The following is a 26667-nucleotide window of genomic DNA, read 5'->3' on the forward strand; positions in this document are numbered from 1 at the left end:
GGGGGGAGAGATAGCAGGGAAAGCAGACTAGAGGAAGGGGTATTCAGAATGCATGCCATCTTGGGGAGGGGGAAGGGGCGAGATGGGGTGAAAATTTGGAACTCAAAATCTTGTGGAAGTAAATGTTGAAAACTAAAAATAAATAAATTTATTAAAAAAAAGAAAAAAAAGAAATGACAAAAGGGAATGATGCAGAAAAATCTGGGAGGACTTTTACAATCAGGAGAACAATTACACATCACGACTACATTGTAAAGACATGAGAACATTAATCACTATAATGATTAACCATAACTCCACGAAAATAATGATGAGGCATGCATCCTACCTCCTGGCATAAGAGTGATGAACTAGAGGAACAGATTGAGGCATATATTTTCAGACACAGCTAATATATTAATTCATATTTCTTGACTACACTTACATTACAAGGGAAGACTTTAATGGTGGAAGGGGAAAGGGAGAGACTTAAGTTTTGCATTTTACATATATTATTTCATTTGATCCTTACAACTTTGGTAGGTAGGTGCTATTTTTACCACCATTTTACAGATGGAAAAGCTGAGGCAAGCAATGATTAAATGATCTGTCAAGTCAAGAAGCATTTAATAAGCACCTAGTATGCACCAGGCACTGTACTAAGTGCTGAGGATACAAATAAATAAAAAAAAAAGTCCCTGCTCCTAAGAAATTTATAGTTTAAAGATGGGTGATCAGGGTTACACATCTAAAATCATCTTAAATCATGTTTCATAATCATCTTCTAAGTCCAATACTTTATTCATTATGCTACATCACCACCTTAAAACACAAAGAAGACAGTAGAAGGTCTGGAAAGGAACACACAATGGTGAAACTATCATCTTAAATTTAATGTGTAATTAAAAAAAAAAACAAGCTGAATGTCCTAGGTTCACATGGTTTCATACACAATCTAATTTTTTCTATTATTCATATGTGGAAATGTTCGTGTTTTGTAATGTTTGTCAAATTCAAGATAAAATAAATTTATCTAAGTTATAAGGCTTATTTTCTTTATATGGATAGCCTTATTTCCCAAAGAAAACTGTTAAAGAGCTCTCAGTGTATTACTGTTTAAAATGTTCATATATACATTTAATCCCCATTTAACAAATAAGAAAACAAATAAGAAAGGCAGAAAAGCAAGATGTATAGCCTTGGGAGAGTCTCGATCCATCTCTAAGCCTCAATTTCTTCATCTGTAAAATAAGAGGGTTAGGTGAGGTAAGTTTAAAAGAATCTTCCAGCTCTAAATCTTATAAAAATGACTTCACCTTCATGCAAAGGTCAGCGTTTCATTCTAATAATTCTTACAGCTGAATTCATACAGTCGCTTCCTTCCCTAGGCTGCATGCCAATGACTCTCAGTTTTCTATCTCCAGCATCAGTAGCCCTCTTGAATGTCAGTCCCACATTATCCACTGCCTAATGAATATTTCAAACTAGACATTTCCAATTCAACACATCCAAAAGAGAACTCACCATGTTTTCCCCAAAACCTCTCTTCTAAACTTCACTAACTCTGCCAAAGGCATCACCATCTTTCCTTTCAGTCTCCTGGGTTCATATCCTCAGCATTAACTTCATTCTTTACTCTTTCTCATTCCACATATCCAATCAGTTGCCAAATCTTGACATTTCTACCTCTGTTTTGCTTCTTATACCCAAACCCTTCTCTCTACTCCTGTAACTATAACCTTAGTTCAGACCCTCATCACCCCTCCCCAGATTATTCCCCAATGCTCTCACCAGTCCTATCCACCTTTCACATTTCTGCCAAAGAGATTTTCCTGAAATACATATCCAACCATGTTCTTCTCCAACTCCAGTGGCTCCCATTTAATGGACAATGATCCAAGGGGTTCTCACATTAAGCGAATGGAACCTTAAGTGGTAAATAATCGCCCAAACATATCATAAACATAGTTTTCCTCTTTGACAACTATCAGGTAAATTCTTGAAGCATTCTATGTTTATTCTTTTAACTCTTACCAAAATCTCCCACAAAAATTCATATATTGTATAATTAGTTTTATAATTTATATATGGTTTTTGTAAGTATAGGTAGAATAAAATTTCACATTTTATAATTATATAATATAAATTATAATTTGGAGCTGGGGGAAATTTTTCATTGTAATTATTTTAAGTAGTTAATCTAAAAAATATTATATGCATTATATTAAATTATCTTGGAAGTTCACAACATAGGTGGTTTGTTGTTTTTTATTGTTGAATTTTGAAGAACCAAAAATGTCGGAAATCACTGCCCTATTGAATCCACAAGAGTCATTCCCTTTTTTCTCTAGGATAAAATCTAAACTCTTCCCTGTAGCTCTTAAAGCCTTCTACAATCTGGCCTCAGCCCATCTTTCCAGTCTCACTGGACATTACTCCACCCATCACCCTCTGGGCTTCAGCCAAACTGGCCTTCCCTGTGTTTCTCACCATGGTCACGTCATCCTCCATCTCTTTGCCTTTACACCAGATGTTCTCCATGTCCAGAACACCTAGTGCTTCTCAACTTTGTCTCCCAGAATCCTCCTCTTCCTTCACGTTGCAGCTCAGACACTGTCTTCTACATGAAATCTTTCCTGATCCTCCCAAGAACAAGTGATACTTCCTCCCAAAGTACCCTGAAGTTGACTATTTTAAAATGTTTGTATTTAACCTTTAATTGTCCTAAATACACAAATATGCACTTATTCTCTCACTTGTGAGAATTTAAGCTACTTGAGAGTAAGGATTGTTTCATTCTCTGTCTTTGTATTCCTAGCACCAAGCATAACGCTCAGCACAAAGTGGGTGCTCAATAAATGTTTATTAATTGGTTGATTGACTCCATTTTTTACATGTATATATTTCAATAGAAGGGGTCTGCCCCCACTAAAGCCTTCTTCCAATGAAGTCTCTATCAGCAATAAGCATATGATCCTAGGACCCTGGGCTCTAAGGTTATAGCGGCAGAGCAAAAACTTTAGCAGATCCTACCAAGCTGAAAGCGCTTCCCATATGGGCCCAGTGAAGGATTTTGTGTCTGCTGTTTAAGGATCAACTTAACTAAGTCTAGAGGGTTTAACGATCACCTTGGCTATGAAGGGTGGATTTTTTAGCCATGGCAATACTGACTGTCAATTGAAAAGGAGAGAGGTTGCTATCTGCATTGGTAGAATGGGTAGCCAAACTGACATGACTATGGTGTACTGAAGTATTAAAGTACGAAATAGTCCCTGTCTGGGAATTTACTTCAAGTAAAATGACAATCCATCAAAAACCAGTTATTAAGGACCTATGTGCCTGGCACTGTGCTGGCAATATAGTCATAAAAAAAGAAACAGTCCCTTACTTTCTATCACGGGAGACGACGTAGTGGAAACACATACTGAATACACACAAAGTAATCTGGGGAAGAGGAGGCAGGAGCACCACCAGGGATTGTACAAGAGGCAGCTTTTCAGTTGAAATCTGAAACAAACTAAGGATTTCCAAAGGCAGACGTGAACACTGAGTGCATGCCAGGCATCAACTAATTAGTAGTTTTGAACATTTATTTTATTAATTTTTATTATTAATTTAATGAATTATTTCTGGAGTATTAAGTGTCTACTGTGTCACTCATACTGCAATACCAAAGTAAAAGTTAAATAGCTTGCCCACAAAGAGCTTACGTTCTAATTAAGGGAAATATAGAGATGTGCAGTTATCCCAAAAGTCTAAGGGCTATTTTTAAGCTGTTTTGGACACTGTGTATACAATACATATACAAGGTCATTTTGAGGATAGGGGTAGCTAGATGGCTCAGTAGATGGATCACTGGGCCTGGAGTCTGGAAATTTGTTGCTCATTTTTCAGTCATGTCCAACTCTTCCTAATCCCATTTGAGGGTTTTTTTGGCAGAGATACTGGAGTGGTTCGCCATTTCCTTCTCCAGTTCATTTTACAGATGAGGAAACTAAGGCAAACAGGGTTAAGAGACTTGCCCAGGGTCACACAGCTAGTGTCCGAAGTCAGATTTTAATGCAAGTTTTCTTCGGCAAATCATTTAATCCTTATTTTCCCAAGAGGCAGCTAGATGACCCAGCAGGTAGAACACTGGACCCGGAGTCAGGAAGACCTAAGTTCAAATTCAGCCTCAGACACTTATTACCTACGTGACCCTGGGCAAGGCACTCAACCTCTGTTCATCTTAATTCACTGGAGAAGGATATGGCAACCACTCCAGTATCTTTGCCAAGAAAGTCCCATGCATAGTAGGGTCCACAGGGTCACAAGATTTGGGCATGACTGAATGACTGAAGGAAGGAAACACTAACAGCAGAGAAGACTTCATGCTGAAAGTAGTGCTTGAGCTGAGCTTTAAAATAAGCTGAGGATTTCTAGTGGTAGCACAGAGGAGAGAAGGCATTCCAGGCGGGGGATAGCCTGGGCAAAGGTGCAGAAATGGGAGATTAAATGCTCTTTCTGAGGAAGATTAAGAAAGACAATCTGGCTAAACTGAAGGGGAAATGAAGATGTCCCCAAGTGAAAGACTCAATCCTTGAGCTGATGGGGCAGCTAAGTGGTGCAGGGGATAGAGCACTGGCCCTGGAGTCAGGAGGACCTGAGTTCAAATCTGGCCTTAGACACTTACTAGCTGTGTGAGCCTGGGCAAGTCACTTAACCCCCATTGCCTACAAATTAAAAAACAAACAGATGATCTCTGAGCTGTCAAAAGAACAGTTTTCAGAACACAGACACCCAGTTGAAGACCTGAAGACCACAAGGAGACAAGATGAGGGGTGTCTCATCCCCATCCTTTTGTCTCCTATTGAACTTGTCCCAAGGATACTCTCAGTGAGTCTAGAGATGATGAACTTAAGGCCTAATACTTTTATTCAGTCACAAAAAGCAGTCACTTTCAAACCATGAATAAAGAAAATTGATCATGAAGCATGCTACCCACCTCCTGACAGAGAGGCAAAGGATTCAGCGTGCGGTATGAGAAGTATACATATGCATACATATACATATGAGCATGCGTGTGTGTGTGTGTGTGTGTGTGTGTGTATGTATTTGACAAGGCCAGTGTGGGATTTCATTGTTTTGCTTTTCCATTGGTATTTGTTTTAAGGGTTTGGTTTTTCCAATGGGGTTGAGAAGGGACAGGAGGAGAAAATAGATTTTTAACTGAAAAACTTTTTTAAAAAGAAGTCATTTTATCCACCTACACAATAATCCACAGGGCATTCAATTAAAAAAAAAATAATAGCAGCACAGCAACTTGTCCCAAGACCATTTTTGTCTGAATTCCATTGAAAAAGATGAGAAGAATGAAATAACAACAGTAGCAATAGATGTATATTGTGCTCTAAATTTTGTGGTACACTCTACATTTGATCCTCGCAACCACCTTTTAAAGTAAATATTATTTTACAGATGAGAAAACTGAGACTGAGAAATTAATTGATTTGTTCAGGGTCACATAACTAGAAAGTGTCCAAGGTTGAATTCAAACTCAGGTCATCTTGACTCTTAATGCAAGACTCCTCACCACACCATGCTACACTAAGATCAGAGAATCATAAATTGAGAGCTAGAAGAGACCTCAGAGGACATTTAGTACAACCTCCTTATTTTACAGAAAAAGAAACTGAGGCTTACAGAGGTGAGGCACCATGTAAAATGGTTTAATCTATCCCAGTTTACATAGGATCATAAGATTTCACGCCAGAAGAGACTTTAGGGATCATCTTATTTTATGGATGAGGAAAATGAGACCCAAGGAAGTTAGAGAGATTTGCCCAAAGTCACACAGAAGGTAAGCGTCGTAAGCAAGATTTGAACCCAGTTCCTCTGACTCCAAAGTCAGAAGCAATTCAGAAACAGCCGAAACCTAAGGAACTCTTACCCTGGTTCTTAACAAGCAGATGACTGCCGTAGCTTGTCGGGAAAGTAATAGTAATGCACATCTATGGGAAAACACTATACCCTGTAACCTGCTTAAACCAATGTTTCCTTCTGAGTTAATTATTAGCACCATGCATCACTGATATGTTACTTTTAATTGTCTCAAGCATCCATCAGCTATAACTTTTTAAAGCAGTTGTTTCCTAAGGCTGCCCTGAGGTCTGATCTCAGGATTATAACTGGTGGAGATTGCCATTTCTTGAGGGGACCTCAGCCATGCCCCACTTTATTCCCTGCTAAACTCACTCTTCACCAGCTCTCCTTCCTCCAAATGGGTATTTCTCTTTCTCCCCTCTCCCTTTTCATCTCCCTTTTGTTCTGCCTTCCTCTGTGAGAAAATGGGTTCCTTAAGGGTAGTGAGAGAAATGATCATTTCTCTCTCATATTAATAGCAATTACTAAAATTGGGGAGACCCCAGCTTTTTTTCCTCTGTCCCATTTCCTTCTCTAATCTCTCAAGGACAGGGCTGAAAGGATTAACATTCTCCTCATTCTGGATATTGCTACTCCACCAACTAGCTCAAAGTTTGTTGGGGGAGGGATGGGGAGGGGGGAGGGGAGAGGAGGGATATAGATTCTTTGCCTAGATTGCCCAAGGCTAGGGGTGGTCTGGGTATAAGGATAATCTCTTTGTCCTAGAGTAACATGATGTCACTCTCAGCCCCTCAATGGAGCCAGCTCACTTCTCTTTGTAAAGTCCACCTCTCATTAATTGCTAACCAATTAGAGTTGACTGCCACCCTTAGAAACATTCCTCTTCCAAGGGCATATAGGCCATGAGCCAGCCTCCATGATCTTTGGAATTCAAGAGTGTCACTGACCTTTTATTAAAAATGCTGGCATGATTAATAAGATGATTAAATTACCCAGAAATTATGTCTCTCGAACTTTTTAAACGTAACAGTAGGGACTATTTTTTCCTATTTTTTTTGTATCCCCCACACTTACTACAGCACCTGGCACATAGTAAATGCTCTTTCTGTCTTTCTCTGTCTCTGTCTCCCCATATATGAGCTTGTTTTTCTGTACTGTCATGTATTCCTAATACCTTGTTAATGTAGCCGATCAAAATAGAGGAAGCATTTTCTTTGATTGTGTTCTTCTGTATAAAACAAGCCCTATCTGAAAATCAGGCTGTATTTGTGCTTAGAAACTATCTTTTTCCGTCCATCTCTGTCACTTTGCAAGTAACAAAAATGTGCTTACTGGTAATTATGTCTTAGAGTTTTTCTTTCAGTTACCAACACAAACTAGATTCCCCCATATCAATCTGTTACTAGTTTCTTTCCAACAACCCACAGTGTGACAGGAGACAAGATACTGTACCTGAAGTCAAGGACATTTGGGTTCAAATCCCATCTCAAATATTTACTAGCTAAGTGACCCTGAGCAAATCACTTCAACTATCTGAGCCTCAGTTTCTTTACCTGTAAAATGAGGAGGTTGATAACTTCTTAGACCTCTTCCTGCAATAAATTTATGATCTTCCAGATAATCTCTTTGGGCCTAAATTTCCTCCTCTGTAAAATAAAGAAGCTGGACTCAAAAACTTGATCAAACATATGCAAAATATGTGTCCTTTCTTGACTCTTCCCTGGAGCACCAGAGGAGTGTGAGGGTCGGGGCTTCAAGGGACTTTTCAGCCAGAAACAGAGAGGGAGAATTGGGAGGAAACTGAGATGTCAATAGAACTGATCAAATGGGACAAACTCCAAAAAAGAAATACTTAAGAATACAGTGGGTACAAGACAGACACACTTTAAAGAGATTCACCAAGGAGAAGCCAATTACTGATAATCAGACAGATTGTCAAGAGGGGATTGTAATGAATACAATTAGACAACAGGAAGTTAGGGATTAAGGAATAGGGGCTTAGTTTAAGGATGATCCCTAGAACCTCTTGTTCTAGAAAAGGGACTTAATAACCTGAACAAATACTGCAGTAGTCTATCAGTATTGAAGGAACAATAAGCATAATGTATGAAATAAGACCCCATTTCAGGAACAGGAAGCATGGGTAAGAAGAAAGGAGATGATGATGACAACGTCAGCTAACACTGATACAGGGGGACCCAACAGTCTTAGTGTAGTTCTAAGTTTTAGCGGCTTTCTGGTCCTAAATCAACAATACTACAATTTCCTGAATGGTTACATGGTACAGCCTGCTCACATCCACCCTGCATTTTTCCATTATCCTTTAGGTGACCTTTGACTTGAATTCCTTTTGACTGTGGTGCTCCATGATTTCCAACTGAAGAGTACCGCTGGACAAAAAAAGAGCTGGTGAGCTTTAACACCTTAAAACTGTCCTGGGACTGTGGGGGACACCTGTATAACACTCAAGGTTTGCAAAAACACTTTACATATTATTTTATAGAGGAAGAAGGAAGCAGACAATGAGGAGAAGAACACAGAAACGGGAGAGCTCTAGAGAGTGGAAGGGAGAGGATAGATGGAAAAGTAGGGATAGAAGGAGCAAAAGGAGAAGAAGAAGGCAGACAGGCTATGGAAAGAGAAAAGGAAGAGGGGAAGAACAGGGGCAGAGGATGGAAAGTGGAGGGAAGCATCCATTTTTTACCAATATGACTACTTCACCTTCCAACAATAAATAGGCATCATCTACAGATCCTAGCTCTGGAGTCAGAGGGCCTGGGTTCAAATCTTCCTTCTGTTACACTTATAACCTGTGTGACCTTGGGTAAGTCACTTCCCTCCTGTGAGTCTCAGGTTCCTCATCTATAAAACAAGACAGTTAGAGTAGATGACCGCTGAGGTCCTTCCTAGCTCTCCATCTATGATCCTATGACTTCATGAATGTTATTATGTTACATCTTGCTCACACCTACCCTGCATCTTTTTATTGCCCTTTGAATGACCTTCAAAGTTAATTCTAATTCTACTTAAGTTTACGGTATTCCATAATTTCCAGCTGAAGATCATTACTGGACAAACTATAGCAGTTAAAAAAAAAAAAAAACATGGTTCTGAACAAAGGTTTCCATTTCAAGACTTGTTCTCTCCAACAATTTAAAATTATGGGTTGAAATTCTCAAACCGCCATGATTAAATTTAGAGACTGCAAACTCTGTCTCAGCCATCATCCTTCACTTTTCCCCTAGTGGGCGAAGGATCAGTCAAGATCAGAATTTACTGGCCAGCAGCAGCAGCTCCCCAGAAATGGCAGGGGACTGCAGCTGCTCCCCTCCCACTGATGGCTCAGCTCACAAGTGATGGACGTTGGACTGAAACCACAGATACTCATTTTCAGCATCCTCAGCTTCTGACACACAAATTTATGCAACTGATAGCAATCTCGAAGGACTTGGCAAATGTGTCAATCAAACTCCAGGGAATAATTAGGAAAAGATGCAAGAGTGATAGGCTAGAACAACTTTGTTCCTTATTATAGGTCTTGGTCAATCAAAACATAAGCTTAAAAGCTCTGGATTTGCCTTCCAAGGAACTTTATCTCTGTCATTCTCCAAATGATAAAGACTGAGGACCAGGGGGCAGACAATGAAGGGGGAATGGAGGACTTTTTGTTTCAAATCTCTCTCTCCACCCCATCCCCCTTTCAGGAACTCCCAGCACAGATAAAGATCAGCAAATGGACAGCTCCTAGGTAACACGGATTTGGAGAGTTCCCTAGGGCACTGAGAAATGAAGTGATTTGTTTACTCACACATAGCTAGGATGCAAGAGAGGGGAGGGGAATGGAAACAAGTTTTTCTGATGCAAAGGTCACTTTCTATACATTATGTGATGTGGCCTCTAAATATTCTCAAAAATTTCAAATTATCTATTATCTCACTGATTTGAATATCCTCTCCAATAATATAAATCACACCCCATCCATGCTTGTTCTCAGCATCCCACGATTTAGCCACAGGAGGTCCACCCAATGTGGCTCTCTCAATAATAGTACTAATTCTAATAACAAAGTTCTATAATGCTAGATTTTTTCAATCAATATCTTGATTGGTTTTGTCCAACATTTTCCCCTCTTTTTTATTCATTGTTCTAAGGCAGGCCTGTACAACATACGACCTGTGGGCCACTTGCAGCCCACCAAAAGATTTTGGGTGGTGTCCAAAAAGTGTAGAGGATGTAAAAGAAAGTAAAGATGTAACAAGCACTTTGTCCATGCCCCACTTAACCCACCTTCCACTAGTCACTATTGTGCCCATCACGTAACTTGGCAGGTGGGTTGCCACTGAGCACTCTCTCTTGTTTGTCACGTGATCTGTGGCAACCAACCATCCTCAGTCCATCTCTAGTCTGAGAAGAGATTTCATGATAAATAAAAATCTTAAGTAATAAGTGTAATTAGTTGATATTAATTAAAATTTCCCTTTTAAAATATGGTTTATTTGCAAAATAGTTTAAGCATTAATTATACCTTTACTTGGAAAGGGAGCCACTAAAAACCTATCTAGGGCCCAAAGAAATTTAGCCTATGTTAAGTTTGGCCCCAGGTCTGTTCTAAGAGATGTACCTCTGGGATACATCAGGAAATGTATGTTTTGTAAAAATAAAAAGATCAATATAAATTTAGCCAATAATAATAGTCTCATTGAACAGGCTAAAGATGAGACGTAATCCTAAAAATAATATTAATTTTATGTAGTGCTTTAAGGTTTTCAAAACTCTTTATATATGTTGTCTCATTTAATCATTTTGTTCAATTTCTAAAAGCAGCCATTTTATCTACCAATGCAGTAGTTCACTAAACCTTATACAGCACTGGGTCTAGGGTCAGGAAGAAAGACCCGAGTTCAAATGAATCCTCAGACTAACTGTGTAACTCTGGGCCAGTCAGTTAACCTCTGTCTGAAGAAGGTTGAGGAGCAAATGAGATAGGATTTTAATGAGCTCATCACAGGGCCTAGCACAGAGCAAATGCTTAATGCTCATCTCACTCCTCCCTTGAATGGAAAAGAATAATAGCAGCATGCAACTTGCCCCAGGACTGTCTCTATTTGAATTCTACAGAATGAAGATGAGAAAGCAGAGATAATATTAATAGCCATTAATAGTTACCTAGGGCTCTAAGGTTTGCAAGGCCCTTCATGTACATCACCTCATAGGAACCTCTTAACAACCCTATGATGTAGGGCAGGCATTATTGTCCCTTTTTTACAGGTAAGTAAACTGAGGCTCAGAAGCAGAGGTCATACGACTTGCCCTGTCTTATATAATGAGTAAATGTCATGGGCAAAACTGGACTCCAGGTCTCTCCTGACTCCTAGTCCAGTGCTCCTGCTCCTATACTGTGCTTGCTTAAACACACACACACACACACACACACACACACACACACACACACACACACGACTAGCAAAGTCCAGCACCAACTCCACCCCACACTCAGCAGGATTAAAGATACAAGTGCCTTGTATGCAGTAGGTGTTTAATAAATGTATACTGAATGGGAAGACACTTTACTCCTTCCTTGCCTGCAGCAATTCAATGGCATTTTCTACAGCTGTGTATCAAGGTCAGGCTCCAAGGAGATCTCAGAAGAGGCAAGAAAATGATGGGCAAAGGAGGGAGAGAGAATCAATTAGGCCAAGGAAAAAGAGTAAGTGCCAAATCACTCTCCCATCTGACCACCATAGCTAATAATAAGTAGTCACTTGCAGGTTGTTAATTTATTGACAAAGGTCATACAAGATCATATGTCCAGAACTAGATAGCACCTCAGGGCCTGCTAGCACAAAATCCTCTCACTTAACAAACGAAGAAACAAAGACCTAGGGACACGGAATACTCTGTCCAAAGCCACACAGGTAGTAAGCATCAGAAAGAGAAATGAAAACCAGATTCTTCTGCCTACAAAGTCAGCGATTTGTTCCAAGTAAAATTCTTTTTTGCCTCACTTTCCCCATCCACTTATATGTTAGGTATCTGAGATCCAACTGATGGTAGGGAGTTTCACAGTGACATAAAATTTCAAGCTTGAGGAAGCTGTAGGGACCATCTAGTCTAAGCCCTGCATTTTACAAGTGAGGAAATTGAGGTTAGAAGACTAAGCAACTTGTCCCCAGGTCACAAAGTAGTTGGAAGCAGAGCCGGTATTTGAACTCAGGCCCTCAGACTTCAAATACAGGATTCTCTGCGTTATGTCATGGGGCCACAGTTGCCGTGACTGCCTGGAACGTCCTTTGATGTGGAGGCCTAGCCCTGGGTCTATGCTGACACCATTGTTTTTTGACCTTGTGCTGAGGACCCATGAGTTTGCATTCTAACCTGCCCTTCTCCCACCCCCATCCTTCCATCCCCATTCTCTATCCCCATGGTTTTGTTCAGCCTCAGGTTTTTCCTATGAGGATGGTTTGGATGAGAGCTAGTACCCATGATGTTAAAACATTTTGCAAATTGTAAGGTACTAGAGGAGCACAGTGTTTATGACCAAAGTCTTGGAGCATCTCATTGAGTTTTCAGAGACAAAGTATCCCAAGGGCTTTAATTACTATTTACCTACAAGTTAAGAAATAGCTCCTCCTTCTGGCAAAAGGATGAAGTAAATGTCTTGCCTTTGTTGTAGGTCTAAATACACACTCCAATTTTTCCTCCACTCCCAAAATATTTTTTTTCTATGTATGCCTACTAAAGTCCTCTCTTTGGTTAAAAGAACTATTTCTCTCTCAGTAGCAGTAATTTAAGAAAAATAATATGTACAGATCAGCATCAAAGGATTTTGAGTCAGAAGGGACAGAACTGAACAGTCTCAGAAGTATCTTTGAATGGCATCTAGTCTAAGCCAACCCTAGACAGGAACCTGGACTGTATCATCCCAAATGAGTGGCCTTTCCAGCAAAGGTCAGAATGGGAGCTCACAATCTCTCAAGGCAACCTGTTCCCCAGTTTGGAAGGCAGTGCTATGGTGAAAAAAGTCACTGTCTTTAGAATAAGAAGACAATTCCTAGCTCTGCTACTTCTACCTGCGTGACAACCTCTCTGAGCCCCAGTGCACTTGCCTCTAAAGGAAATGGGTTGGTCTAGATATCGTCTATGGTTCCTTCTAGCTATAAAGTGGATCATGCTAATTGTTAGGGAGTTTTTCCTTGCAAGAGGCAAAACAAGTCTGAGAAACTGCTATTCATTGCTGCTAGACCTGCCCTTCTGGGGCCCAGGAAAGCAAGTCTACTCGGAGGTCTTCCACATTCCAGCCCTTCAACTTGAAGACAGCTAACATGCCCCCATCATCGAGTCAGCTCTTCTCCAGGTCACCATTCCCAGGTCATTGAACTGGCCCTCTGTGGGATGGTCTGTTGCCCCATCACCATGCTGATCGTCATACTCTAGTCTCTGGAGGTCATCTTGTCTAGCTTCCCCTTTAGAGATGAGAAGACTGAGACAAGGCAAAGTAACTTGGCCAAGGCTGCATAACTAGTAAATGGTATTGCCCAGATTAGAGCCCAGGTACTTGATTCTTTCCACTGCAGCACTTCCTTCTCTACCCATCAACGAGAGAGAACATCTCAAATGTCATCACTGAGTCATGGAAGAAAGTATATATGGAATTATCAAAAACCTCTAATGCTGCTAAATACCAGAAGTGAATGACTTGCCTGCAGTGACCAGTACAAGAGGGTTGGCCAGGGCTGGGGTCCTTGTTATTTGTAATAGGAAGGATGCATTACTATCCTGCTCAAACTCAAAATGGATTTTTTCTATATAAATGATGGGACAAAGGCTGATTAGGTTCTATAGTTACCTAATTGTATGTATCACACATTCTTCTGTGAACCTGTGTCCCGGGTTCAGAGCACTGTTTTTGCTTTTTCATTGTCTCTCTGGTACACAGAGCAATAACTTACACACAATAAATATTTGCTGGCTGATTGCAATTGTCTTTCATGGGGGAAAGGCTTTCTGAGTTTGAAACAAATGAACTTTTAAATTTTGTTAGACCATTCCTTTAGGATAGGGAGAAGGCTGTGCCATACTGCAAAAGACTGAGGTGGTGAAGAGGAAGCATTGGATGTAGATGCTTTTCAAAGCAAATTTAGAAGTGGAAGAGGGGCAGCTAAGGTGGCACAGTGGATAGAACACTGACCCTGAAGTCAGGAGGACCTGAGTTCAAATCTGGCCTCAGACCAAACACTTGACACTTACTAGCTGTGTGACCCTGGGCAAGTCACTTAACCCCAAATGCCTTAAAAAAAAAAGTGGAAGAGAAGGAAAGGAGAGGATACCACTGGTTAGAAGAGTTGTCAAGAAAAATGGGGAGTTTTGTTTGTTGTTTAGGATTAAGTGCAGTGTATCATGCACACTGCTCTTTGGAAGTGATTAAAAATGTTTATTGAACGAGTCTATGTATGAATCAATGAACGCACTGGGAGACTCATAGGAGCAAAGATTTAGAAGTGAAAGAGACCTAAGGCATCATCAAAGGGAAGGGGATTGAACCTGAGGTTTCATCAGTGAAGGAAACTTCCAGGTGAGAAGGTCTCCTCTTGTCAAGACAGGTTGGACCCTTCCTTGCAATTTACAGTCTGAGAGCATTGCCCAGGGATGATCGATAAATGCATCCATCCCTATACGTGATGGTGGCTTCTCAGTGCCCATCAGCCTCCACCTCTCTACTGCTTTGAATACAGTTGACAGGCAATATCGATTACCCCCTTTGTTTTTAGACACATAGATATTGCACAGCAGATTTGAATGACAGTACATTGATCTTGGCTCTTCTACCTCTAGTCAATCCTCTGCCTTTTCATCTGGAACAATTCAAGTGAGCATTTGCTAAAGGTCTATCCTTGGCCATCTTTTCTTCTCTCTCTGCCCCTTGGAAATCTCATTCTTTCCCTCATCTTTAGTTATTAGCCCTAGGCATATCTTTCATATTTTTCTCTCCAGCTCTGGCCTCTCATCCCATTTCCAGGCCCTCCTCCCCACTTTTAGGAGATTTTCATCAAAATGCCCCACCATTTCACATTCAAAGTGTTCAAAATCTCCTTTATTGTCCTCAATTAATTAATCCATCAACAGATATTTATTAAGAGTATATTATGTACACTTATGCATTGTTGGTGTAGTTGTGAACTGATCCAACCATTCTGAAGAGCAATTTGGAACTACGCCCAAAGGGCTATAAAACTGTGCATACCCTTGGATCCAGCAATACCACTTCTAAGTCTGTATCCCAAAGAGATCAGAAAATGGGGAAAGGATCCATATGTATAAAATTTTATAGCAGCTCTTTTTGTGGTGGCAAAGAATTGGAAATTGAGGGGATGCCCATCAATTTGGGAATGCTTGAACAAATTGTAGTATATGAATGCAATGGAATACTATTGTTCCATAAGAAATGGTGAGCAGGCAGATTTCAGAAAAACCTGGAAAGACTTACATGAACTGATGCTGAGTGAAGTGAGCAGAACCAAGAGAACATTGTACACAGTAATAGCAACATTGTACAATAACCAACTTTGATAGACTTGGTTCTTTTCAGCAGTGCAATTATCTAGGGCAATTCCAAAAGACTAAAGATGGAAAATGCTATCCAATTCCAGAAAGAGAACTATGGAATTGAAAGCAGATTGAAGCATGCTATTTTCTCTCTTTTTTATTTTTTTTTCTTTTCCTGGTTTTCCCCTCTGATTCTTCTTTCATAACACAACTAATATGGAAATATGTTTAATATGATTATACATGTAGAGCCTATATCAAATTACATGTCATCTTGGGGAGGGGAGAAGGGAGGGAGAGGGAAAATTTAGAACTCAAAATCTTGTAAAAGTGAATGTTGAAAATTAAAAATAATAAGTAAATAAATAAAATATTTAAAGAGACAGTGACAGAAAGAGACAGAGAGAGACAGAGAGGGGGAGAGTGTACTATGTGCCAGGCGCTGTGCTCCATCTTAGCAACACAAAGACAAAAGTAGAGCAGTTCCTTGAGGACCTTATATGCTATAACACATTCACAAAAAAAGCAGGATATATACAAAACATATAAGAAACAAATCAAAATGACTGCTAGAGAGGAGACTACCATCAGAAAGGAGGCAGTGCTTCAGCTTACCTTGAAGACAGCTAGGATGCTGTCAGAGGCAGAGGTGAGAAGGTAAAGCAGTGCAGACATGGGGGACCAGCAAGGAGGCAAGAACTTGGAAGCATGTTTTTCACACTCCACTTCTAAAAATTGTAATTCTTATCATTACATGCTAAATAGAAGAATTATATTATGTAGTCAGACCTATGATTTCTTCAGCAGAGGAAACTCCAAGAGAGGAACTCCCTCTGCCAGTACATACTGGCACCCTCTCTGCTACTGAGAGTCTTAGAGAACCCTTCAGGAAAGAGGGCAGGGTGAGAGCTGAACTAGATTAAAATGCGATTCCTATTGGCTTTTAATGTGCTGATGTATTAATAAAAAAAAGTATATAATGTATTTCTAAGTCAATAGATAGCTAACAGGAATCCTTATGTACAATTTAGTGGCCCTCATTTCTCTTCAGGTTTGACATAGCTATTCTAGGCCACTGAGAGGTTACATGACTTTCCCAGGGTCACACAGGTCATACTGACGTATGTAGAAGAGATAGGACTTAAGCCCAGGTCTTCCTGACTTTGGACTTGGCCCTCTGTCTGCTATGGCATGCTGTCACACTTATATGTGTACATGAATCAATTACATGACCACTAGTCAGGCATGAGGCAGGGAAGGGGGGAATCTCAATCTGGTACAGGTCACGAGTTAGACAAGGTGGCCTGAGAGATCCCACCTCAACTTAGCCATCCTGTGATTGTCTAAATGCAGCCCCTGCTTGGGTGCAAGGGCCCTGAGATCATTCCACAGAAGAAATGGTTGAAGGAAATGGGCATGGTTAGGCTAGAGAAGATTTAGGAGGACATGACATATCAAGTATTTGAAGAGCTGTCACATGCAAGAGGGAGTAGAATTGTTCTCCTTGGCCCCAGGTGGAGTGGTAGAAGTTACAGAGAGGCAGGCAAGAAGGAAGGGAGGGAAAAAAGGAGGAAGGAAGGGAAGGAGAGAGGGAGGAAGAGATAGAAAGACGAAGAGAAAAACAAAAAGATAGATTCAGAGACAGAGAGAATCCCCAAAGTCTGTGTTTCTTCTCCCCCTCTAATTCTCTGTCTTCCCTTGTATAATATGACTCATCTTCCATTAGTGACATCTCAAGGAGCCCCAGCACCCTCCCACAAGAAGGTTTTAGGCCAGCTGCTTGAAGCCAGAATAGATAGCAGATGAAGAATGAGGAAGAGAGGCACAGCCACAAGGGAGTCCTGTGTTTTTTCTGGCAGAACAAGCCACCACTCTGTTGGGGGTCAGATTGCACAGCACCCAATTGTTTCCTCAGGGGCTCAGGTTGCAATGCCCAGCCTGTATTCAGTGAGTCCTGTCCCTGACCTGTAAAACTCATGGCTTTTCTTTTTTTCCTCATGGCCCTCGGGGTATCTAGTCACATTCAACTGGGAAAAGGTGGGGTCTGCAAGGCAGACAGAAGATCAGGGTAGGGGAGAAACAGATCCGAGGTATCTCATTTTATCCAAGGCAAATTAATGATAGCCAAGAGCTCATTTTCAGGTTACAGCACATTATGTTTCCGAATGCTGGCAAGGCCAGGGATCTCATCTAATAAGGTCAAGGAATACCTTCGTGAATTGCTTTGAATTACATGGCAAGATACATGTGAACACTCAAACTCTGTCTTACAGACAGAAGCTAGAACCCTGGGATATTATTATTATGGTGGGCTGCAATGTATACTGGTTAAACTACTCTTTTCAACTGAATAAAGTATTCATCCTTTACTGGGGAAAAGGGATCTAGGTAGTGAAGAGGATGGATTGCTAGACCCAGAGTCAGGAAGATCTGAATGCAAATCTTTCCTCAGGTACCCAATAGCTGCACGACCTTAGGCAAGTCACTTATGCACACTCAGCCTCAGTTTTCTTATTTCTAAAATGAGGACAATAGCAGCACCTATCTCTACTGGTTGGTCTAAGACTCAAAAGATAAATCTATAAAGTACTTTGTAAACCTTAAGGGTCTATATAAACACTTGCTATTATTATCAGGATTACCATAATTATTGCTAAATCATTTTCTAATCTCCAGATCCATAATGCAGTCCAGGAACTAAAAAATTCATGTAATCCTGCTAATAACAATAGTGTCATTATTATTCTATGATGTGTGGTCCCTGGGATGACTACTATTTCTATTGTCCTATTCTAATCTTGTTTGATAGACTTCAGATAGAAATGATCCTGAGACAAGCTGTTATTCTACTATCCTTTCATGTTTAACGCTCTATAGACTATTGCAAAGGTGCATAAGTTACTCGTTTTTATAAATGAATAAAAATTTGGAGACAACCTCTGTAGGCTCACTGAAAAGAATCCCAGAGTAGCAGATGAGATAAGGAATGCTGAAAGAGGCATGTGGTACACAGCTCAGAGGACTGCACCTGTAATTAGGAAGACCTGGGTTCAAGTCCTCCCTCTAAACTTCTAGTTATATGACCCTGGGTAGGTTACTTAACCTTTATCTGCCTCAGTTTCCTCATTTGTAAAATGAAGATGTTGAAGTAGATCAGGGGCTTTTCCTGATTTTTGTGTCATGGATCCCCTGTGGAAGCTGGCAAAGCCTATGGATCTCTTCTCAGAATGATGATTTTAATGCATAAAAGCAAATAGAAAGATTACAAAGGAAACCTATGTTTTTAAAAAAAAATTCACAGACCCCAAGTTTAGAAGCAGCCCTAGATGGTCTAGATGGTCCTGAGGTCCCTTCCAGTTATCCCTTCATAATCCTGTTCATGTATCATTCTTATTTCTCTCCCTAGGTATCCATAGTTCAAAAGCTGTGTGATCATGGGCAAGTAACCCAATTTCTCAATGCCAAGGGCAACTGTCTAAGTTTAAAAGCTCAAAGTGAGTGGCCAATCTGTAGTAACATTAAGAATTTGCCCATCGTTTTTGTCTGGAGGAGAAATAAGGTACACAAGGGAAAGGAGGAGGAAGAGGAAAAAGATGCAATAAATGATATAATTTTATTAATATAACACATTTATCATATAACATTGTGAAGCATGAAGGAAATGATGCTCTAATCTTGTGCTCAGTTCTAGGTACCTCATTCCAAGAAGGACATCATGAAGTTTATCTTCTTCAGCCTTAGAAAGCCTTTCCCAATTTCCTTTACCCCTTCCCTCTGTTGATTATTTCCAACTCATCATGTATACAGCTTGTTTGCAGAGTTGTTTGCAGGCTATTTTCCCCATTAGCCTCCATGACGGTGGATTGACTTGTGCCTTTCTTCGTATCCTCAGCATTTAGCACAGTGCTTAATAAATGTTTATTGACTGACTCACCTCAGTTTCATCATCTGTAAAATGAGATTACCCTAGATTTATAAACCTCTAAGTTCCCATCCAGCTCTAGATTCATTATCCCATGACTCTTTAAGCTACTGTGTTTCGGGAGAAGGGAAGACAGGATCTTGAGAGAAGACCAGTCTATATGACAAGTGGGTGAAAGACTTGAGGGTATTTAGGCTCAGTAAAGTTTAGTGGGTTAAACCAAGAGCATTGTACAAGTATATAAAGGTCTCTTACACATAAAAGAGATTCAACTTGTTCTGTTTAGCCCCACAGAACAGGATGGGGGCAAAGAGTAGAAGCTGCAGATGTAGATAGCATTAAGGAAAAACATCCTAACAATGAGAGCTCCCCAAAATGGAGTGGCCAGCCTGAAACAGTCATGAACTTCCTATTGCAGATGGTAACTTCATGAAAAGTCTGGAGAGCCATTTACTGGGTGTTAATAGAGAGGATGCTTTTGGTTTTCCAGCTGGACAGCTCCCACATTATCTGATACTGCAGTGACATATCTGAGCTGATTAATAATTTCCAGGATGCTTTCTCCTAACTCAAGCAAAAGAAGGGAACAGAAAAGGAGTGAGTCCAATTCCCCTGAAAACTGATACCCCTGGAAAAAAATAATACATCAGCAATCACCGACATGTTCATCTGTGTGAGAATTCTGTCTAGAGAGGCTGAGCAAAAAAATCCATAAGTTAAAGTCTCAGAGAGTTGTCTGAGACTCTAAAGGGTCAGTCAGTTCATAAGCATTGATTAAGTACTTATTACATGCCAGGGACTATGCTAAGCACTAGGGATACAAAGAAAGGCAAAGACATGGCCCTTGACCTCAAAGGGTTCACATTCCAATGGAAGAGACAATATACAAATAACTCCATAGATTTGAGATCTATACACTGTAAAAGGATGATCATCTCAAGGGAAAGGTGCTAGCTGTAGGGGTGAGGGAGAGGGATTGGGGAACTTGGAAAGGCCTCTTACAGCCAAGACTACAAAGAAGCCAGGGGAGCCAAGAGGCAGGAGTGAGGAGGGAGTGCATTTCAGGCACTGGGGACAGCCAGTGTAAAGACATGGCATCACGTATGAGAAGCAACAATTAGGCCAGTTTAGGAGGCATGAAATGACTTACCTAAAATCACACAGCTAATAAGTGACAAAGTCTGAATTAGTACATGGTACCAGACATACTATCAGTACTTAGTACTTTATTAGTACTTGGTATTATAATGTATTTCCAACTGTCTTCATATTATATTAATAGCTAATAATAATAGCTAATATGTATATAGTGCTTACTACGAACCAGGCACTGTGCTAAGTGCATTACAATGATTATCTCTTTTGATCCTCACAGCTGAGGCAGAGTTAAGTGACTTGCCCAGGGTTATATAGCTAGTAAGTGTCTCAGGCTGCATTTGAGCTCAGGTTTTCCTGACTCCAGACCCAGAGCTCTATCCACTGTGACATTTAAGTGCCTATGGAAGGACCCTACCTGTGATTTAACCAATATAGGAACTTCCTAGAAGGGACTCCCTACATCAGTGCAGACACACACCTTTTCAGTAACTTACAGACTTAGAGAATTCCCTAGAACATTGATATTTTAAGTCTTTTACCCAGGGTCCCATCACCCATATCAGAGGGAGAACTTGAGCCCAGGTCTTTCAGTGCTGTATCTTCTAAGACATGTTGTTGAGCCACATCTGACTCTTTGTGACCCCACTTGGAGTTTACTTTTCTTTTTTTTTTAACCATGTAACACAAATTGGCTTTTATAAGAACAAATATAAAAAATAATTCTTCTGAACATCTCAGGGGCATAATTCCCCCTATATTTACCTCAGTCTATGCAGGAAAGGAGAGATTAGGCTCAAAACATAGGTAGCAGAGATACTGGAGTGGTTTGCCATTTCCTTCTCCATCTCATTTTACAGATGAGTATACTGAGGCAAACAGGGTTAAGTGACTTGTCCAGGATCACAAAACTAGGAAGTACCCGAGACTGGATTTGAACTTAGGAAGATGAGTCATCTTGACTCCAGGCCCAGAACTGTGCACCACATAGCCGCCCCATTATGCCTTTTACAAACTATTCATTTTTTAAAATCAAGTAATCACTATAAGACATGTATGAATGTAATTGTGAGCCTGTTTTAAACATAGATAAACCACAAAGTCTCCAATTTTAAAAATAAAATTAGCTGCTTCATAGTAGTATATTTAAGAGTCCTTTCCATCTCTGTGAATCTAACAAAAAACAGCAACATGATTGCCTTGGAGGGGAATTCAATATCTCATTTCTAACAGCTAGACTCCCAGGAATCAAATAGCATTTTGTATTTTTAAAACTGCCCGTTAAAAATAGACACTGCATACTGAAATCAGATTGCTTCTGATTATGGTAATCTACAGGAGAAAAAAAAAATACTCCATTGTAACAGAGATACGATGAAATGGTAATGTGGCAGTTGTCACCTCCCAGGAAGCTTCACTTCAGGCGGTTCCGTAGCCTCTCATTTTCCCTAGCCAGAGACAGCACACTGCCCCTTAGTTTCACACCATCCGAACCATTGTGTACAGAAACCAGCTTTCTCTAAGAATCAGAAGAGACTGACAAAGAAGTGATGGACTAAATATGCACAACGAAATATATTCAATGAATGTGGTCAGAGCAGGAATTTGTTTTGCTTCATGATGCATTTGTATTACAAAGGTTTTGTTTTTCTTTTTTTAATAGGGGGCATGGGAAAATTAATTTTTGTTCATTGAAAATAAACAATTTTATTTAAAAAACAAAATGAGAGAAACTAGGAAAATCTTTTAAGTCATTACTTTGACATTGGTAAGCCCAGATGATTTCAGAGCTTGGATTACTGATTTCCAATCAGCACATCAAATTATACACATTATGGGAAAAATAATTTTCTTTTAAAAGGGAAGGGGAACATGTTCCTATGTGTGATGCTGATGAAGCACCAATTTTGATTGAAAGATTCTCAAGGGACATTTCAAAAATTTAATGTATGAGACTTGATCAAACTTAACCTCAAATTACGCTATAACCATTTGAAATGCAATAGAGAGATCTTACCTCTAGGTGGCAGCATTTGTGAACTCATGACTAAGTGACTAGTAGAAGTGTGGCGGATTTCTAGATTAGAAGAGTTAGTTTCTTGGTCACATTACTGCTTCCAAAGAACCATAATCCACATGAGGAAGAAATGGCAGAGGAAAGTCTACATAATTCATACTTTTAACATTCTTTAAAAAAAAATCCAAACCTGTGATTCCATCCCTGTGGGAGACTCCCAGAATGGAAATTCCCTCCATTACCTTTGGTTATCAGCTCCTTCGTTATTAATCAGAGGCTCACAGATTTAGAGTTAAAAGGAACCTCAGTAGCCAAGCAGTCCAACCTCTTCATTTTACAGATGAGGAAACTGAGGCCCAGGGAGATTAAATGACTTGCCCAAGGTCACACATATAATGCATATCAAACTGGGAATTTGAACCCAGGTCTTTTGATTTAAGAGTCAGAGTTCTTTCCAGGGTACCATGATCAATGAGTATTTATTAAATGCTTATTGTTTGCCAGACACCATGGTAAGTCCTGGTGACACAATGAAAAAGCAAAAAGAGTCCCTGCCCTCACTGAGCTTACATTCTAATGGGGGAGACTACAAATACATAAGAAGTAAATGCAAGAGAGAGTAGATGAAAGACAACCATATTTATGATCACAGAGCCAGGATACATGTGAGGCAGGCATGGTACACAGTTCTTTCATACTCTGAAGCCAGTTCTCCCAACATGATCCCCCACTGTTTCTCTTTGTAATTTAAATGCAGTGATAAAATGGGCTCAATCACTTTTGCGTTTCTACATTTCTTTAACTGGCTGAAAATGATCTCCAAGGAATCAGTGAAAAAATCACTCTTATAAGCACTTCTCCTGCTCTCATTATTTAGAGCCTTAGACCTAAACTCTTATGAGCAAGTTGCACCATACATGGAGAAAATGGACAGCAGTTTGAGAACAAGGATATTGAATGAATGGTCAATCAGTTCTAGATCTTTAAATATCTAATGAGAGACTTGAATGAAGGTTGAAAAGTTGGGCCTTTTTTTTTCCTTCACAGCTGTTAAAACTTTTATAATAGAATTAAGTACTTCTAAATTTTTTTTCATTTTTATCAATTTCTTTCATTTCTAAGCATCTTTACTTCCGATTTATTTTCCCCTTCTTCCCATATTCAGTGAGCCATCCCTTATATTAAAAGGGGAGTGAGAGAAAGGTGGGGAGGGAGGGAAGAAAAATAGGAAGACTAATCAACATACTACCAAAATCTGGCAGTATATGTAATATTCCACATTCATGCTCCTCAACCTCCGCTAAGAGGGGAGGATGTTTCATCACCATCTTTTACTGGAGATTAAAGGCATCTGAATCAATAACCAACTACTCCCAAATTTACCCTGATGGGAACCCATGGAAACCAACTCCATGAGAATCCAGTTGGCTGTTTGGTAATCTGGCTGTCACACAATCAGAATTTTAAGTACAACTTATGTTTCAATGTGATGCAGAAAGGGACTAAAGCAAGTGGAGCCTTGAGTCACACCATTTCTCAAAGAAGCTAAAAGCTCTTACCTGTTGTATCTTGACTAAGAGTCTCTTGGCTGCTGCTGCTGTAAGAAGGCACTGGAGTGATGGACAGTGAAGCTGGGCAAGACAAAGGGGTCGCTATGTCAGTCTTTCGAGTGAAAGATTGGTGATACACAGGAATGCCTGCATCTTTGGAGATGAAGAGTGGCAGATCGGATGACAGTGGAGGTCCACCTTGAGCATATGGGTTCTTCCAGTGGGACAACCCAATAGCCACTGGCCCAGCAACATCATAACCTGGCAATATAAATATCTTAAGTCAGTACAAGCAAGTCAGGCAATATCACATGCTGCTCCATTATATATTTTACATAGCCTTTACCAGTGATGTCACCCAAAGAAAGTCCTCCTTAAGGCAGTCCCAATCCCTAGAGTAACAATAAGGATAATTTGTGGTCCAGACCCATGATTTCATGGGTGTAAGGAACTCTCCAGAGAAGAGACTCCCACTAGCAATGCAGATCAGCACCTAGACAGTAACTTGAATTCAACAGCTCATCTGTAAATTAAAATCTTAAATATGAAGACAAAACAGCAACATCATCATCCAGAAGCACCATAGTTGGCCTTGGAGGAAGACCTGTGGTCAAGTCCCACTTCAGATATAGACATGATGGGTCATCCTGGACTTTACTTCTCATTGCTTTGGCTACTCTCTTAGATGAGAGTGCAGAGAAGGTGCTGACCTACAACTGGTAGAGGAAGGTTTTTTTTTTTAATTGGGAGTTTCCTACATCTATAAAGTTACAGATCACACTCCCTTCTCAAATGATTATGTTGATAAACTGACCTCTGTATAGCATTTTAATATTTGCACAGTATCTTACATGAGCCTCTCGACAGTCCTGTAAGGCAGGCACTATAGATGTAATTATCCCCATTTTGCAGATGAGAAAACTCAAATTCAGAGATATAATGTTAATCCAAGTTTCAAGGTCACAGAGAAGGGCTAACATTCAAATCCAGGTCATAAATCTAGAACTGGTATGGTAGTTACCTGAGAGACCATGTAGTCCAATCTAGTCATTTTGCAAAAGGGAAAACCAAGGCCCAGAGAGCCCAAGTTCATATAAGTAATAAGAGCCAGGATTTGACTTCATGACCTCCGACTCCAAATTCAGTGCATCTTCCACTGTATTGTGTTGCCAAAACATTATGAGTCATGAGCATAAGATTAAGGAGTTTGGACTTCACTCTTCAGATAGTTGGAACCATTGAGGCTTTTGATCAAGGCATGGTATGAAAGGATAAGACTAGGGTAGAGACAGCAATTAAGAGACTAACACAATAGCCTAGCCAACTGGCAAAGAAAAAAGATCAGAATTAGATCGGTGGCAACTGCAACGGAAAAGAAAGGAAAGAGAGGAGGGCGGAGCCAAGATGGCAGAGTAAAAGCAGTGACTTACTTGAGCTCTCCCCCAAACCCCTCCAAATACCTATAAAAAATGGCTATAAACAAATTTTAAAGCAGCTGAACCCACAAAAAGACAGAGCAAAACAAATTTCCAGCCCAAGACAGCCTGGATGGTTGATCTGAAAGGTATATCACACCTGGCTGGGAGAGGAGTGCAGTTTGGTGTGGGCGAGCAGGATGCAGAAACCCTGGAGCAGGCCTCAGAGGACTGAATCGCAGGCAGCTGTGGTAGTTTCCACACTTCTCAACCCAGGAATGCCAAAGACAACTTGGAAGGTCAGTGGTAAAAGTGTGTGTCAGCAGGGAGAGAGAGAAGCCGGTGGTCTCAGCTCCAGTCCCTGAGTTTGGTGGGGATAGCGGCTGCCTCCTGAGATTCCGGCCCACAGCCTGAGGGGGAATCGAGTTGATGATCAGAGGGGGATTGCAGGGATCTCTCTGCTGGTGCAGGATTCTCTTGCTCTGCCCATGCTTTGATCTGGGTCACAGTTCTGGGTGGCAGTCCTAGGGCAAGGAGGAGCACTGGCGTGGTGGAGCTTGTAGTGGCTGTGGAGAAGAAATCCTCCTCACAGTTCCAAGACAGAAAAGAGTGCTCAAAGAACAGAGCACAGGCCAGGAAAGGAGTAAACACCTTGCCCCTGATCATACCACCTTGGAAGAACTGAAAATTTGCAGGTCCCTAGAAGTATCTCTGAACACAGCTGCACAAAACCCCTGAAGCTTGGGACAGTACATTCTCCACACTGGAAACAGACTGCTACCTTAACAAAGAGTTTGTAACTCAAGTAATTGGCTGGGATCATGAGCAAGCAGCACAAAAAGAGTCAGACTATATTATCTTACTTTGATGACAAAGAAGATCAAAACATACAACCAGAAGAAGACAATGAAGGCAAAGCTCCTACAACCAAAGCCTCCAAGAAAAATATGAATTGGTCCCAGGCTAAAGAGCTCAAAAAGGATTTTGATAAGCAAGTAAGAGAAGTATAGGGAAAACTGAGAGTGATGCTAAAGGAGTCCCAAAAAAATACTGAAGAAAATAACACCTCAAAAAATAGCCTAACCCAAATGGCAAAAGAGGTCCAAAAAGCCAATGAGAAGAATGCCCTTAAAATCAAAATTAGCCAAATGGAAAAGGAAGTCCAAAAGCTTACTGAATAAAATACTTCCTTAAAAATTAGAATGGAGAAATTGGAAGATAGGGGCAATTTGAGAACTCAAGGCACTGTAACACTAATCTAAAGGAATGAAAAAATAGAAGAGA

At 40.3% G+C, this 26667-nt stretch overlaps 1 protein-coding gene across 1 annotated transcript in view; it reads right to left on the reverse strand.

Moving 5' to 3' along the window:
• The window catches only part of ANO4 (anoctamin 4), a 416340-nt gene that overhangs the window by 366050 nt on the left and 23623 nt on the right, over window positions 1-26667 (reverse strand). The window contains exon 3 of the mRNA XM_027855801.1: window positions 23978-24229. Coding sequence (XP_027711602.1) covers window positions 23978-24229 — 252 coding nt within the window. The remainder of the gene's footprint in view (window positions 1-23977; window positions 24230-26667) is intronic.

Source organism: Vombatus ursinus, unplaced genomic scaffold (genome assembly GCF_900497805.2).
Source record: "Vombatus ursinus unplaced genomic scaffold, bare-nosed wombat genome assembly UNPS02011334.1, whole genome shotgun sequence".
In the NCBI taxonomy this organism is placed as follows: domain Eukaryota; kingdom Metazoa; phylum Chordata; class Mammalia; order Diprotodontia; family Vombatidae; genus Vombatus; species Vombatus ursinus.